The 16,542-nt window shown below is 39.4% G+C and overlaps 3 protein-coding genes across 4 annotated transcripts; all 3 read left to right on the forward strand.

Moving 5' to 3' along the window:
• The first annotated feature begins 1,228 nt into the window (after positions 1-1,228).
• nudt9 (nudix (nucleoside diphosphate linked moiety X)-type motif 9) lies at positions 1,229-5,418 on the forward strand. The gene is made up of 8 exons (XM_088436076.1): positions 1,229-1,418; positions 1,657-1,935; positions 2,099-2,188; positions 3,165-3,251; positions 3,379-3,490; positions 3,600-3,746; positions 3,926-4,010; positions 4,127-5,418. The coding sequence occupies exons 1-8, from the start codon at positions 1,321-1,323 to the stop codon at positions 4,270-4,272; spliced, it is 1,044 nt and encodes a 347-aa protein (XP_088292202.1). The 5' UTR covers positions 1,229-1,320; the 3' UTR covers positions 4,273-5,418.
• A 267-nt stretch (positions 5,419-5,685) lies between these two features.
• On the forward strand, positions 5,686-9,740 carry LOC148410678 (uncharacterized). Its single transcript, XM_088437151.1, has 12 exons — positions 5,686-5,964; positions 6,321-6,432; positions 6,552-6,645; positions 6,750-6,804; positions 7,132-7,272; positions 7,349-7,509; positions 7,588-7,686; positions 7,782-7,927; positions 8,060-8,231; positions 8,326-8,438; positions 8,936-9,020; positions 9,127-9,740. The coding sequence occupies exons 1-12, from the start codon at positions 5,847-5,849 to the stop codon at positions 9,181-9,183; spliced, it is 1,353 nt and encodes a 450-aa protein (XP_088293277.1). The 5' UTR covers positions 5,686-5,846; the 3' UTR covers positions 9,184-9,740.
• Positions 9,741-10,436: 696 nt separating this feature from the next.
• Positions 10,437-16,464, forward strand: rabep2 (rabaptin, RAB GTPase binding effector protein 2). Of its 2 annotated transcripts, none has more exons than XM_088436717.1 (11): positions 10,437-10,631; positions 11,866-12,021; positions 12,355-12,425; positions 12,507-12,845; positions 13,195-13,290; positions 13,386-13,484; positions 13,604-13,717; positions 13,924-14,005; positions 14,266-14,420; positions 14,594-14,710; positions 15,438-16,464. In XM_088436717.1, exons 1-11 carry the CDS (start codon positions 10,586-10,588, stop codon positions 15,540-15,542), a joined length of 1,380 nt encoding a protein of 459 aa, XP_088292843.1. In that variant the 5' UTR covers positions 10,437-10,585; the 3' UTR covers positions 15,543-16,464. The 2 variants fall into 2 exon arrangements, with proteins under 2 accessions (XP_088292843.1, XP_088292844.1); XM_088436718.1 differs by having other exon boundaries at positions 13,604-13,678.
• Positions 16,465-16,542: the final 78 nt, after the last annotated feature.

Raw genomic sequence — 16,542 nt, forward strand, 5'->3', positions numbered from 1 at the left:
CTGGATCCATAATGGTCAAAGCCTCATTGTTAGCAACAGAGTGAAACATTACAGTCACATTTGTGGCAGTGTCGCTTCCTTGACTCACACAAGTTTTCAAAACGCAAAAATACCACATTGCTCTCAATGTGCATGCATCACATTTTAGCCACGCTGCTTTCTCGGTCAAGGCAATGGCGACTTTTCCTTCAGTCTCTTTGTAAAGCATGATAGTATAGCATACATTGGAGCTGCTGTCTGCAATATTTTTCACCACATTGTAGTGGCATACATTTTTGCTTCCAATGAGGATGGGCCCGGCTGAATTTCCTCTATTGGTGAAACAATGGTGATACAATCAACATCAACCTTCTTCTGAGCAATAATAATGTAACTGGGGCATGGAGCTGAACCAAAGTTCAAAAAATGAAGGCTGTTTAGTAGGTGCACATGACAACAATTCTCTATCTACTTCAAAGGTCTGAACAGGGGGCATGATAGCAATAGGAATTTCTGGAAAATGTATGAATTTTCCTGAACAGCTAGTGTATGGGGTGGGGTACCAGTCATCATTCTTAAAGACTGCTTTTTATCACCTGGAACTGGGGCCTTACTCATGGGGGAGGGAATTCTGAACAATTTGAAACACAAAGCAAAAAACATTCAGGCGTATGCTCGAAAGCTGAAGTAAAAGAGGAACATTATTTTGCAGGAAGACATAGGCTCAAAGGCTGAGTAAAGGTCAAAATCAACAAAAGATGAGATGAAACAGATGATGAAGTTTTTGCAATAGCAAAGCCAAATAGCAACGCCAGAATCCAGAACTGAATTTGATCTGGATTTGAATTGGGCCGTGCACCGATCAAACATCAAACATGAATTGGGCTGTGCACAAGCAATATCTTGCAGTTTGACAAATTTGTCAAGTGCAGCTAAAAAAACAAACAAACAAACAAACATACATTCATTTCCAGGAACTTATTTATTTTCCATTGCTTTCAGTTAAAGACAGTCTGAAAATGGCTGGTCCTAAGTTTACCCTGCAGCACCTTATGTACTTATTACAATTTTGATGAATGGTTAACATTTAGTAAAACAACGATTCATCAAACGATCCCTTTATTGCAGTTTTATCCCTAATAAATTCTTGTGATTACATGTCCCCTTCCCCCAAAAAGTAACTCTGATCTTTAGACTTGTAGGAACGAGTGCAACTTTGACCGCGCCCCTTGTCTACGTCATTACGCAATCAGCGAGTGCACTTCCTGGTCACGTCGCCAATGCTACGTGATGTGTTGTTTATACAACGCACTCTAATTTATTGAATCCTTGGTTCGAGGAATGATACGTTTTGTATTGCAACAAAACTTTCTCATTCCGATTCGTGTAGCGCTCACCCTTTTGGACTTCCCGTCTGCAGTGAAAACCTACGGACCCAGGTTTGGTTTGTAGCTACTCATAAATACTTAACGCTGCTTGGAGTAATGGAAACCTGTGGAGATCATGGGTAATAATGGTGTAACCGGAAGGCAGTTTTGTAAATTATTATTATTATTCATACTGTTATCATTTGTACTAAAGATAGTATTACCGTTGATCAGCTTGTTTTTGTTATCTATACGGTGTGCGTTGTGCAGAAGGATTGTCACTTAAGTCAGGAAATTTTCTTCCCCGCAGGGCTGCCACACCCTTCTCAGTTTACCGTCCTTTCAGAATCAGTCCATCAATCGCCCTCTTCAGTTCAAGTTCTTCCAACCGCTCCAAGAGTGTCTGCACAATGAGATCTTCTGTACACTTTAAGTCCAGATGCCCCGAGTACCCAGGCTCCAAAATTATGCGCTTCCCAGTGACTCATTCCCAGGTAGAGTGGAATCAGAGTTTCTCAGGATATGATCCGGTCAACTACACCCATCCTTCAGTGGCCAGTCAGCCAGCATGGGCAGATCCTGAAATTGGGTGAGCATCATATATGTATAAGCAGTGGTCGGTGATGCATTTTGCTAGCTTGTCCTTTCTTAGGGACATAATGAACTTAATCCACTCTCAATGGTTGCGAATGTACGGTTTTGATCAAGTTTGGAGAAACAAAAATCTTGATTAATTTTTGTTTATATTGCAGCTCATTCTCACCACAGTTCAATGCTTTGGATGGCGCTGTGGACAGGAGAAGCTTTGAGGGCGACTACAAAGTGGAAGATGGAAAGCCACTGTAAGATCACTAAGTATCAAGAGAAGTAGAAAATAATGCTATGAAGCTTTTGGACAGTTTCCCATATTCCCTTTTACAAATGCATAAGTCTAATGTCCTTAATATAATGCGCATTACAAATATGCAGCCTTGTTAAAATATGTAGTTGTTCTTAATATCTGTATTATGGGTTTGACTGAGGCATTAGCTAATTCACGTTCACATCATATTACGTGCACATCAAACGTAAAATGAATGAATGAAAACAAAGGTAATCTACTATAATGTATGTGCCACTGATAATCCTGTGGTTCAATTATCTGACTTCTTTGCGGGCAGAATGAGTTCAGTTCTCACTGGTAACAGTGTAAATGTAAGCACGGATATTTGCCTTTTTCTAAATGCAAACTGGATTAAAAAGTTTACACACAATGGTTCAAATGCTAGCATTTTGTAATAAACAAAAATAAAACCAAGGCAAATCATGTAAATGTCTTTTTCCGCCACCAATATGAGCCATAATGCCATGCAACTAACGGGACAGACTTGTGCTCTAAGATGTGACTGAAAATGTCAGGAAAGCGTACTAAAATATCTGATATGTTTGTTTCGAGTCTGTGCTGCAATAGTAAAAACTAGTGTACAAAATTGATGGATAAGAATATATGATTCAATAGAAACAGCACACATATTCCTACACACATATTAATAAAAAATAAATTCACCATACGATTAAATAACTAAAACATGAAAATATTTTTTTCCTGCCAGAATTTTCACACTACAGAAGCTATGGAGATATGGGCTTGTTGTGTCCAAAGTTTTTGATTAATTTGAGCAACGCACTGTTATCCATCAGTCCATTTTCTATGTTGCTTGTCCTCATTAGGGGAGCAAATACCCGGAAGCTATCCTCATGACTTGAGGCAAGACACATTGTACACCCTCTGGACTGGTCGTCAAATCAATGTCATGTATTTTGTCAACATTTCCTCAGAAATCCTCATGGGCGCACGGGGATGACGGGTAGAGGTTTGCTGGGGCGATGGGGACCCAATCATGCCGCAGATCCTATTGTCACAAGGTAATACGCGTTTTTCTGTATACTGTTATCTATACATGACATTTTTAAGCTTGCCCTCTTTCAAATTAAACCTAACCTTGCGCCTGCTGCAGCTTGACTGTACCGTATCATTTCTTGTTGTCGGCAGATGGAAAGTAGATGCTAAAGGAGAAAAGATTTTTCACCATGTCTCCAAAAAGCCCATCTTGCAATTTGTATCCATCAAGAGAAAAGATTGCGGGGAATGGGCCATTCCAGGCGTGGGTAGCCTTTTTCACTTTTTGCTGAAATGTGTTGTGCACTTTCCTATCCATGTTACTTCCGCCACAATTTTCGGGGAGGAAACTCACATCCTTGTCTCTTTTGTAGGGGATGGTTGATCCAGGGGAGAAGGTTTCTCTCACGCTTCAGCGAGAGTTTTCGGAAGAAGCATTGAATTCGCTGGGATTACCGCCATTAGAGAAATCCAAAATTCATGAGCGCGTTACTCAGCTCTTCAAATCACCTGGTTTTGAGGTCTGTCACTGACAAAGGCAAAAAACCATTTTCACTAGCATGTTTGCCCAAGAAAAATGTGAATATGTTTGAAAAAATAAACATGCATTCATGATAAACTAAATGTGATAAACTGTTTTAGGATTTCTTTTACATTGAATGTGGGTAATCTTAAAAAAAATACTCATTTTGTTTTGCAGGTGTTTAAAGGATATGTAGATGATCCAAGAAACACTGATAACGCTTGGATAGAGACTGTTGCCTTCAATTTCCACGATGAAAATGGTATGGATTACGCGGGGGAAATATGCACCATTTCATTATTTCACCACAACATTTGCAGGACACTTGAGTGTTTACCGTGCTTGGTGAATACATTTTTTCTTTCTGTTTATACTCAGGCAACAGTGTGAGCGAGCTGCCGTTGCAAGCTGGCGATGACGCAGGCCAAGTACAGTGGGTTGATGTCGACTCGTCCTTCCCACTCTATGCTAGCCACTCTCATTTACTGGAGCTGGTTGCCAAAGAGCGGAAATCCCACTGGTAGTTGCTGACAAAGGGCTGCCATAACAATGTGGGAAACATTTTAGCAGTGACATCTTTCAGTGTATATCTCCAATTAAAAGATGATAGATTCTTTATGTACACCAAACAACCTCAGTGTTGTCTAGCCCTCTCCTGTGTGTGCATGACACGAACACGCTGTGCAGCAACATCTGATCCGGGGGAAGCTTAACATGCGACGAAAGACAAGGGGAACATTATTTCTGTTGCTGAAAATTATGCTAATATATTCATTGTGTACAAGGATCAAACTAGCCCAATGTGGTCATGTGCGAACAACACAATTAGCTCCGTTAATTTAAATAGGATAAGAGTACAATCACAATGAACTTTCATGGTCTGATTACATGTGAAAAGAAATGAATGACCACATTTTCATCTTAACTAATACAATGAGTCATATAAGTACATAGAAATGTATGTATTGTATAATGTCCTGTAACTGTATTAACATTACTAATCTTGCACCCCTGTAATTACTTTCCAAGATGTGCCTTGATTATGTGGAAATTAATACAAACAGTGCAATCTGCTGTATTTTTACGGGTAAATGTCTGAAAATTAAACCCTGAACACTCAAAGATAGCTTTAGTTGAACGAATTGCACTCCATGAGCTCCAATTGTAAAAAGAGAAAAATTGAAAAATTTGATTGAATGTATGAGAGTTCCTGATGACAACTTGTTCACAAGGTGTCTCAAATCCAAAGATAAGTTTCTTTGACACACCTTCATTTATATTGAATGAAAATCACACTGAGCCAGAGTGAGCAGAGATGAACTCCTGCACATAGGTATTATTTTTATGCTCAGGGCACTGTGAGCATTGCATTTCTACAATTTTGGTTTCCTCTCATTCAGTAAATCATTTCAATTTGAGAAATTTCTTCATAGATGTGCTGGTTGATTGTCTCCTAGACAAAAAGGGAAAACTTGTATTGTTTGGGTTTGGGATTTTATGACATCAGCGCTAGACCGACTGACAAACATTTAGTATAGCCACTTGCAAAGTATGATTATTACTTTCGAATATGTCCTGGCTTTAAAAATGTCTCTATATTTTTTTGGAATTAGATACCTTTTACGTTTGATACAAGTGCAGAGTTCCAATAAAATCAAATGCACTTCTTACATTTCCAGTCTGCATTTGTTTGTCCGCCTCACATGCGGAGGTTTTGGATTTGATCTTGGCTCCGGAACAATCTATATAGTTTATATTAATGTAATTTAATGCATGATACCATCTTTAAAATGATAAATGGACGAGTAATGTTTTCATTGTTACCCTCCTTGACTCTTTAATTAAAAAGAACCATCTTAAAGCAAAATACTAAACAGTTGGTCATTTAGTGATTTAAAAACTACAATTCCCACAAACCATTGCGCAAAAAAAGCCGCTCAAGTCGGCGACGTGGCCTGGTTATTACGTCGCTTTTCTGCGTTTCGGCGTACCGGGGCGATTCAAACTAGACAAGGAACTTTCGCCCATTGCAAGTTGGAGCTGCAGCTATAGATGGTTTACTAAAAAAAATAATAAAGGTCCGTATTTGAAAGCAACGATGACTGGAAAAAGCAAAAGCAGAAGCGCAGCAAATGCGGACTCGATATCTGGCGGTGTGAGCTGCGATGAGCGTATTTTGCGGGATTGTCATCAACTATACACGGACCCAAACAGTGGTGAGTTGGCTGAGCATCCCGCTTAATAGCGAAACTTTAGCCCGCGGACATGCTAGCAAGCCCCGATCGGACCCTCCCCAATGCTGGGAGCTAATTGTAAGCTAGCTGTTGTACCCTGCTGTACTGCAGTACTTTGGGGATCCTTATCAGAGCCAACATTTGCTTGTGTCTTTGTTACTTTGCTTTAAATTCAGCCTGGACGTGCTGGTTTGTCATAGATTGCACCAAGCACAGCCGTTTGTGGTTTGCCGTCCGTAACCGCGATATCTCAAAATTTTGCATCTCTGTATGCGCTAAAGAATGTGAGCTGCCGTGCCCAAGTTCATAACTCTTAAAATATTTATGGATGGTTTTAGGTTTGATTGCCGTGGCTGAATCTGTGGATGTAAAGTTGCTGGCCCCCAGGAAGAAAATCACTGTGATGCTGATGGGCAACCACTCTGCTGGGAAAAGTTCTTTTATCAACTGGTGATTTATTTATTTTATTTTTTTTGTAAAAGCAAGAAAGGCTTTAAAGAAATAGTTATTATCATTTTAGGGGGCGTCAACCTAAATTCAGTTCCATGACAAGTCGTTTTGGCTTTCAGGTACGTTGAAGAGCACATCCAGCGAACTGGTGTTGCCATCGAGACCCAAGGATTCAGTTTTGTTACAAGTGGCCGCAAAAGGGAATCCCTCACAGTAAGACTTATATTTAAGTTTTGTTATAAGCCCCAGATAAGCAATATAACTATATTTATGTATGAAGATAACAGGAAATCTTGTGTTCTTGTGTGTTCTTGTAGGGAAATGCCACCCTTCATTTATATCCCCATTTCAAGCCTCTGCAACAGTTCAAAGGTGAGCTTCCAAAGACATGTTTGAGAGATTTGTCACTTTTCTATGGAAAACACAGTCAAAACTCTATCTATAAATGCACTTTTGGATGATGAATGAGGATTCTTGGAATACCACTTCAGTTTGATCAGAACCAAGTGCTGTATGATGACACACAAACAAATATGTATTCTTGCGGTTCATTTATTTTGCAGGAAAGTTGTCCAGCGAGAAGACAAAAACAACAAGATTAACACGTTTTATAATAGCAATCAAAATAAAAATAAGCAATGAAAATAAGACTTAAATCTGAATTGTTTAATCTCCTTTTTTCCGCTGTCTGCTTTCTAGGTGTATCAGAGTATCTGAGCACAGAAATTTGCACATCCCGGCAGAAACGTTTCAGCCTGGTGACTTTTGTGGACTCGCCGGGGTTGGTGGATGGCGATATGAAGTATCCCTTTGACGTGGATGAAGTTGTCTTGTGGCTAGGTAGTGTCGTACTCCTTAACAAATTGTTCTGCTGAGTGGTGTGGTCAGGAATAACCTACCCCATGTCCGTCCTCAGGCGATCTCTGTGACCTGATTCTGGTCTTTTTTGACCCGATGGGTCAGGCTCTGTGCAAACGTACCCTCAACATTGTGGAGGCCCTGAATGAAAAACATGGGGATCGGCTGCGTTTCTACCTCAGTAAGGCGGACGAGGCTGGGGGAGAGTCTGACAGACAGGTAAGGTTCAACAACAAATTGAAACAAAGGACATTTAGCAAATTTGTGCTCCTTCTCACTATCTTTCATGTTTTCCAGAGAGTAATGATGCAGATTGTCCAGGAGCTCTGCAAGCGACCGGGACTTAACAAATGTGGCTTTGACATGCCCACCATCTACATTCCTAATCCAAACAAGGTACATTTAGATGGCGGTCCAACTTTGAGTCTTAATTTTTCCAGCCAACAAATTATCCAATATTATCAAGCGTCTAATGGGATTTTCGTTTTTAGCCAAGCCGCTGTGTCAACCAGATTGAGGAAGTGTGTCGCACCATTGAGAGAACCATCAATCAGACGGTCCAGAATACACTCAACTCTCTGGAGAAGGACTGTGACATCATTAGCGAAGCCATCACTCATAAAATGACCACCGACAGGTACCACACGCAGCAAAAAGAGGAAAAATAATCAAATCTCTTATTGTTAAAACAAAACTAATCTTGTACTGTATTTAACTCTCACACTGTTATTCCGGCCAAAGAAAATGACATACACCTTCTATCTTAAAGGCAGCTCAGTAGTGAGAACCGACGGGCGCGCTGCAAGTCCTGCTTTCTGACACTACTGGGGTTCAGCATCCCCATGACTCTTTTGGCTGTACTGCTGCTGGGCATGCTCTCTAAGGAGGTTCTGGAAATAGCTTTGGGCCACCAAGGCATTGAAGCCCTCTCCCTTTATCTGGTGAGCCGGCTAACTCTCCTTTTTCTTGTGTTGTTTTTGTTTATTGAGCTGTCAGTTCTGAAGCAGTCATGTGTGTCTCTTTTTGTATCTCTAGATTCCAGTAGTGCGCATGTTTGAATCGCTGTCTAGGGAGCAGCAGATTTACGGCTGCGGTGGGATGGTTTTTGCCTCCTTCCTGCTGCTCATCATTGCACGATTCGCTTTTAGGTATCACAAACACATCGCAAGTCTCTTTTGCTAAGAAGCCATGATATCAATAAGAAAGCTTTAAGGAAATCTTTTGGCACACCTACAGTACACAAACAGAATGAGATCCCCTACTAGGGATACATGAAGAGTAATGTCATTACACATATTGTCTTTTTAGTCAGAAATATGTGTAAAAATACGTGTTATATTTTAGTAGTTGTAGTTTGCAGTGAGGATGATTGCCGAGCTCAAACTATGCATATTTGTGCTGGTTGCTAAGCAACCAAATAGAAAGTAGCCTGGTGCCTCTAAGGTGCACTTAAATTTTCTTTATGAAAATATCATTCTGTTGCATGAATGGCAACAGCTGGAAACACAGATGACTTTGGTCTTCTGCTATCTAGTGAAAGCATTTACCGTAATTGTTCTAGCTGTCACATAGTCAAGTATGCGCCACTCTCAGGGATAATTAATAAAAAATATAATTTTGTACAAGTTGTGTTTACTCTTTACAGGACTCAACCAACTCTGTCAGGAAAGCAGAAAAGACAGCTGCAGGAGAAGTTGGACTTTGTTCAGGAGGTGGCAAAGACCAAAAAGGTAGTGCATGTGGTGATGCTATTTTTTTTTTATTTTTTTTTACATAGTATTGGAATAAACAACAGCTTTTTTTCGTATGCTAATGTTTTATACTTTTGCCTTTCAGAAAAAGCTGTATGAAGAATATCTGCGGCAGAGTGTCAGCGATCATGACATGAACTAAAAATTGAAATAGACACATTAGGACCAAACATAAATCAACAAAAAAAGCACTGCCATTTGGACACAGCAATAACTTTTGATGCTAACTCCATTTGAATTAAATCCACTGAAACCTCCTACATACTCCTTATTTTCACGCAGTGAAAAATTATCTGAGGAGTCAGGCCTTGTAACAAACAGGCCTTATTACTTTTTATTCATTATTTATGGATTTGTGCTTTCATTCTGCTCTAGTCAAATGATTCCAGTCTAATGGCGCTCTAAATAAGTTAACTTTTGCAAAGTATTTTCACTTCTTCATCCGAGACACTGATCTTCGGGTAATAATCATATGGCACTGGTTTTGTTTAGATTTTTTTCTTTCTTTGGGGGGGTTGACACTTACCAGCATTTATAGTGTTTTGTACTTCAAATGCAGAACGTTGAAGCAAAAAAGCCGAAACATTTAACCTTTTTTTTTTTTTTGCAAGTACTGTATTGTTAAGTTTTAGGGTTGCACACCTGTTTCCTTTTTTAAGATCTCTACCGAAATAAAATGTTCAACTTATAAAACATTTACTCTGTCTTCAGATTTTATTTTAAACTCTGTTTTTGTTATATAAACAAATTGATGAATTTGTTTCGTTTTTTTATGATGAAAAAATTGCTACACAGTAATTGTCACTTTGGGATTTGTGGAATGCTTTCACTTTACTGAAAATCACAGCAGCGAAAGGGCACATAAAACACTTGTTTTATGGCACTTAGGTCCAAAGTAACGCAGAATTCGCGGAATAAAACACTACGTATTCTTTTCGAAGTGATATCACAATACTCATATAGTGCCGATTCCAATTTTAAACACTAGAGGGTCCACTTGCTCAGACAGACAGGACAGTTCACAACGGAGTAAAATGAATATAATAAAATATAATAAAATATAATTTCACGGTATCTGATTCCGAACATGCGCAGTTATACTGTCATAATTATTTTTTGTGACTAAAGTTTGTATTGGAGAGATTATACATTTTCCGTTTTATTTCATTAGATTCACTAAATGGCCACGACCATTAAAATATCATTATAAGGCTATGCAAGATTTGTCCAAACCGAACAACATACATTTATACAACTTATGCATTCTGATGTCATGGCCACGAGAATGTCTTAGATTTTAGTCAACTTTCTGCAGTCCTGTTAGTATTTTTTCTTCAAGCAAAATTCCAGGCAGACAGAAAGGTAGGCGGACACAGGAAGGAGGTTGACGCGATTTCCGCAGGCTTAGACCGGGGAAAGTTGTTTCCTGAAGTCGAAACTCTACTAGTGATCATTTCCACACTAGTCTTTTTTTTTTCTTGCTAAAATGCCTTGCGCAAGGTCATCGTCGGTCGGCTGTTGGTTGTGACATTTTTCTTCTTCTGATGGAGCTGTCTGACGAAAGGATGAACTCAAAAAGAGAAGACCCAGGTACAAATACAAAATTATACTGCATGGGATATGTGACATTTTTCGCGTGTAAGCAGAGAGGGTGTGTATCGATAGCCCCAAGTAAACGCGAACTTGTCACACATTTATGAAACCTGTTGAAGCTGCAAGTAATGTGACAGTGTTAGCATTTAGCATCACTAGCTCGCCGGTTGTGTGCTGAGACCTTACTGCACTCCAGTTTTCTCTACTTGTGTGAGCTTGGTCAATCATCTAACTTCTTAGACATAATCACAGTAGGAAAGAAGCCCCACAGTAATAATGTCATCGTAATAAATATTACGTCATACATCAGTTCTCCTATCGAGCGTCCATCTTATGACGTCATAGGTCTGAAGGCTCGCAGTTAGCTTTTTTAGCTTGTCATTTTTTTTAACCAACGCTTGTATTATAATATAACACCGCGTACGTTTACCTTTCGTAAAATACCAGTCGAAATGTTTTATTTCATATTAATGCTACTACTGCTGTTGTAGTAGTCATCTTGTTGCAATATGTACTTGGAATAATTTAAAAAGTAAATATTTGCAACTATGCATGTACATGCAAATTTTTAAGGCATCAATGCATATTATTCAGGGTATATATTAGGACACAGGGGGCAGACTTAACGATTTAATTAGCAGGACATAGAAGTAAATAAGCAGTGCTCAACAAAACAATAGTCAGTCAAGCTGATGGATCAGCAGGAAACCAAAGCTTTGTTCTGAAGTGTTTGCATAAGTTTCCTGGAGCCCCCCCACCCCCACAAAATAGGGCTGTGTATCAATTCACATTTCCCAAATCAATTTGATTTGATTCACAAGGTCCCAATTTGATTTGTTTTGTGATTTTTGATTCAGTTAAGGATTTCATGCTGTACCAATTTTACTTCCATGTTGAAGACATTCTCAGAAGTATAAATGCTGCAAACATTGGTAACTTTTTGCTCTAACTTGGCACATCCGTACAAATATGAATATTGACAAAACCAATCAACCAAATACAGTTAAATTAACCGTGACCTGATCTACACAAAAATCATTTATAGCAGTTGCAGGACCAGCTGTGTAAAACCGCGCAAAATCATTAATGCTGTCGTTCCGTATTTTATATTGGTACAGTGCAAATCTTTACATTTCAACAAATTTGACAGAAGAATGTTGGGGGAGATCAGTAGCCTTGTGGTGACATCCAGTCTTACAAAACAACATGACATCTTTTTGTCATTTTATAGAAGCCATCCTTCAGGCTCAGCTGGTGGAATGTCAAGCGCAGGTTGAACACTGGCAGGGTGTGGCCACCATCTGCGAACTGAGCAAACGGGAGGAACTGGCAGAGCTACAAAAACAATGTGATCAAGAGATCCAGTCCCTTCAAGAGGCTCTCAGGGGTCAGTGCATGTTTACTTGTGTTAAACAGTGCATAGTTTACACGTCAGAATTATTTGACAGAGAAACACATGAAGTGGTTTGTTTTAGCCTAATATGTATATGACGGTTACTCTAAACACATCAGCCCAACAGAAATTTGAACATTGATCGTTCAACATCTTTAGGCAATTTAATAAATGGACATTGTGAAAAAGAGCTTCCTCTATCATTCCATTAACTTTCATGCTTGGTGGATTATCGACGCTTAACTGTCCATAATTTTCAATGTGTGTGCGAATGGTTCATCTCCCTTGTAGGTATCATAATTTTGTTATTTCCTGATGTCTTTACAGAGACGGCAGCACAGTATGAGGCCAGGATAGCAGCTCTACTTGAGGGGAGAAGAGCTAGTAGCCACAATCAGGTTAGTGTGCCATTTTTTTACTGTATTAATTTCAATTTGATAACATTCAATGCCATTATTTTTTTATTCTCCATCCAACAGGGGAGTGGAAAGAAAGGCAAAATAGATGCGGAAGCCAGCGCCAATGATTCCCAGACATCACCAGACAGGCTAACCTCCCAACAAGCAGACTCGGAACTTGCGCAGGAGGGAGAAGCCCAGACAATTAATACCGAAGGATATTTTTCGCTGCGGAACTGCGACTCTGCGTCGTTGTCCTCGTTCTCCATAGACACACCCTCCCTACCTAGGAAACTCCATGCTCAGGAAGACACAGATTCTCTAGTTTCAACAGGAACTCTGGTTCCGGAAGCCATCTACCTGCCGCCAGCTGGCCACCGTTTGGTCACCCATAGTGACTGGGATGCAATCAATGCTCAAGTATGGTTTCAAATTCCCACTTTGTCTTGCATTAAAATACATTTTATACACAACTGTGCTATGTACAGTGCATAAAAAATATATATTTGGCATAGTCAATATTAACACACAAATCCATTAATGAGGGGTTGAGTCAGACATTCTTAATATACTACGAACCATTCCTTCGAATTACATTACAATATATTCATCAAACATCTTTACTTTAAACAAGGTCTTGGTTTCAAAATGATTGGTGACCTTAAGTTTACGCGCATTCATTTTTGTGTGCAACACAATGTCAAAATGACACTGTTCAAATGAAAACGAGTGTAATTCTTAGTTTGAGGATTAAAATCACTTTGGGCAGGTGATAGAATTGAGAGGGGAGGTGAATCGACTCACGGATGCGAAGGAGGAACTGGAGAAGGAACTGGAAACACAGACCAAGCACACACACAAACAGGTACAACTTAAATTGTGAGTCTTACAGTAGAATGCTGTGCAAATTTACATACGTGGGCATATGCCTCCCGTTTGTATATGCGTGTGCACGTTCAGGTATCAGTGCTCCAGTCTCAGGTTCAGTCATCAGAGGCCCTCCTTCAGGAATTACAGAAATCCCTCACCCAATCACAAAGTGCCGTCCAGAATCGACTGGTGAGTGATGATTTTGAGCTTAAATGGGCCGTGCATCAGGGATTCTCCCTTTTTCACCAATTTGATGAATTTTAATTTCCAACAGTGCATGTGTGTGATGTCTGTGTGTGTGAATCCAGTCGGAGCTGTCCCTGTCCCAGAGGAAGGTGTGCAGTGAGCTGTCCAGGCTGAAAGGCGACACGGATGAGGATGAGGTAACAGGCTCCACCTCATCGCTCCCAGCATCACGGCAGGTGCCGTATTACTGTTTCCAAAAAAAAAAAAAGTGCTGCAGTTACCATTTTGTAACATTTAATCAACCATTTCATTAAAGCTATTTTAAATGCATGATAACAAATTAACAGAAATACAGTGGAACCTCCACATTTGAACAGTTATTATTGCGCAATGTTCATATGATTTGGTGTGCTCGTTAACTGATGCTCTCTCATCTAACCAGCAGGCGGCGCACTGCGAGGAACGTCTCCGCATTGAGATTGTCAACCTGAGAGAGGAGCTTGACATCCGAGCGGAGGAGAATGGTTTGTAATTGGATTGTTGCTGTTTGCTAGTTAGTATTCAAAGGATTGTTTTCAACTTGATTGACATTGAAATGTTTGTCTTTTTTTTTCAACACTTGGAACCACTTCAGAAGTTCTAGAAGGTGAGCGTTTAAAGTACTCATAGGATAAATCTAAAAGTATCTGATTCATTCCTTCCAACTTTAGAATCATCACCTATGAAATGATGAAAAAGTGAACGTACCACTTTTTATATTTATTAGTTATTTGTTCTTCCACAGTCCAGTTTTCCAGCTTAACAGCGGAGACCGAGAGAATCGAGGCCCAGAAGGAGCAGTTGCGGGACGAGTTGTCGGCCCTCCGCACTGAACTGGAAGCGCTGCGGGTGGCGCTCGCTCATGTGCAAGGCAACAACAAAGTGCTCAATAGCGATAACGTGAGTCAGCTTCTGATAAACCTTCATGCTCAAGGAAGCAATGGGAGAAAACACACACACACACACACAATTTGAAGGGATCAGTACAAAACCTGAAAAAAAAAGAATATCTTCTAAGATTCTAGTCTGAGCAACACACAGCATTTTGAATTTGGTTTTGATCTGTCTGGCAGGAGGCCTTACATCAGCAGTGTTTGGAGCTACGCAGCCAAGTGATCAGCCTTCGCTCTCAGGTGGACACCTGCCAGACTGTCCAGAGAGACTTTGTCCAACTCTCTCAGTCACTGCAGGTAAGAGACAGAGCAGGGATGGGGGGCGTCAAAGATGGAGGTTTTTATTTTGCCTGAAAGACTCCATTTTCTTGACCTATTTGTGGGGCGGGCGGCATGCATGGAGTCTGACGGCACAACAGCAAATAAAAATGTCACTGAGAATATTACACATTAGTGCTGCAATGATTAATCGCTTAATTGACAACTAATCGAATATAGTATTAGTATAGTATAGTATTTTTTGCCGATTCATTTTTCAAACAGAGTTAGATATTTCAAATCCTAAAAATTTCACCCTCACTACGATTTTTTTAAATTATTTTCAATCCTCCATGTAAGCAGGTCAATTAGCTTCGTGTTGAATCAAAATAAAACATTTACTTTTACTATGGGGAAAAAAAAAAGAACATTTCTGCTCTACTTATGGACCAGTCCAATAACTTAGTCCTAGTTTAATTTCAATTTCAAATCCCTTTCCTGTCTTTCTATAACAAAAGGGAAATCAAAACACGTTTTTTTAGCCAGTAAATGGACACTTGATTAAGCAATTAATAAAATAATCTAATTGCAGCCCAAGTACAGATAGAGTGGCACCTATACTTACCAGAAAAATTTGTGACCAAGAGCAGAACAACATTAGCACAACATTATTATATTAGCTACATATTTTATAAAATGATAACGTAGCATATTGTCTGGCCCTGTTTAGTAGAACCACAAAACACATATTTGACATTCCTCTTAGGTAAAACTGGAGTTAATACGACAGGCGGAATCTTTTGAACAAGTCAGGGAGATCCTGGAGGAGGGAACCAACGAAGCCGATTCCTCGCCCGAAGACACCTCTTGAGTTCGCTAACGCAGGCGTAAAGCACTGACCGACAAAGCCGAAAGATGGACCAACGATGCTCAAGTAAGAAGGACGGCGTGGAACGAAAGCTGTTATGAAGCGACCCAGAGAATGACTGCTGCTGTTGTTCACACACGCCATCTCACACTAAACCATGTTATCGCAAAAGAGGGGGGCGTTGCTTGGACATTTTAAGACACACGATGTTTTTTTTATATTTTCACAATATTAGTTATTGTCTAGCGTATTAATTCGTAAATTAATTTTCAGATAAAACCTCAAAAGTGTTTCGACTATAAATTTTAGGAAGTCGGTGAGCAGCTCAGCCTACTCGAAAGCTTATGCCTGTATGATGAAAAACAAGTAGGAATTTTGTGAATGGTGCGTTTTAAAAAGCCAAAGTCTATTTTGACTAACGTATACCACTACATAACCTCATCCATCGATGGCTTTCATTAGTGAAATGGATGATGTATTTTTGCATACATGTTAAAAAGAGTTTAAAACAATGTGCAGTCTATTATCTTATTTAAAATTTTTCTAAGCCTCAGCAAAACATCTTTGGTAAAAGGAATCAATGCAATAACGGTTCATGAAGTGATGTAATAGTTTGTGAAGTTTCTATATGTAATGTTTGTCTAATATATTCTTCATTTGTGTCATAACCACTTCCAGAGAAAGATAGTCTTAGCACATATGCTTATGTTAAATATTTTAAAATTTTGTTTGTGCAGAAAGTATGAGGTCAAATCACAAAACACGGACCGCTAATTTTCTATGACACATATTTTTGTTTGTCAAAAACACTATTTGAAGAAATGCCTTCAAAGATCATTTACAATATAACAGTGAAATATAATCCATAATGACATTGTCAGGATATTGTCACTGAGCAGCAATAAACATCACTTATGAACTTTTATATACTGTTTGTTTTCTTTTCCCTGCCAATACTAACTTTAACGTTCAAAACATGAAAATTACACAAAAAATACCCAGT

This window comes from Hippichthys cyanospilos, chromosome 16 (genome assembly GCF_059441005.1).
Source record: "Hippichthys cyanospilos isolate Australia breed blue-spotted pipefish chromosome 16, RoL_Hcya_1.0, whole genome shotgun sequence".
NCBI lineage: Eukaryota > Metazoa > Chordata > Actinopteri > Syngnathiformes > Syngnathidae > Hippichthys > Hippichthys cyanospilos.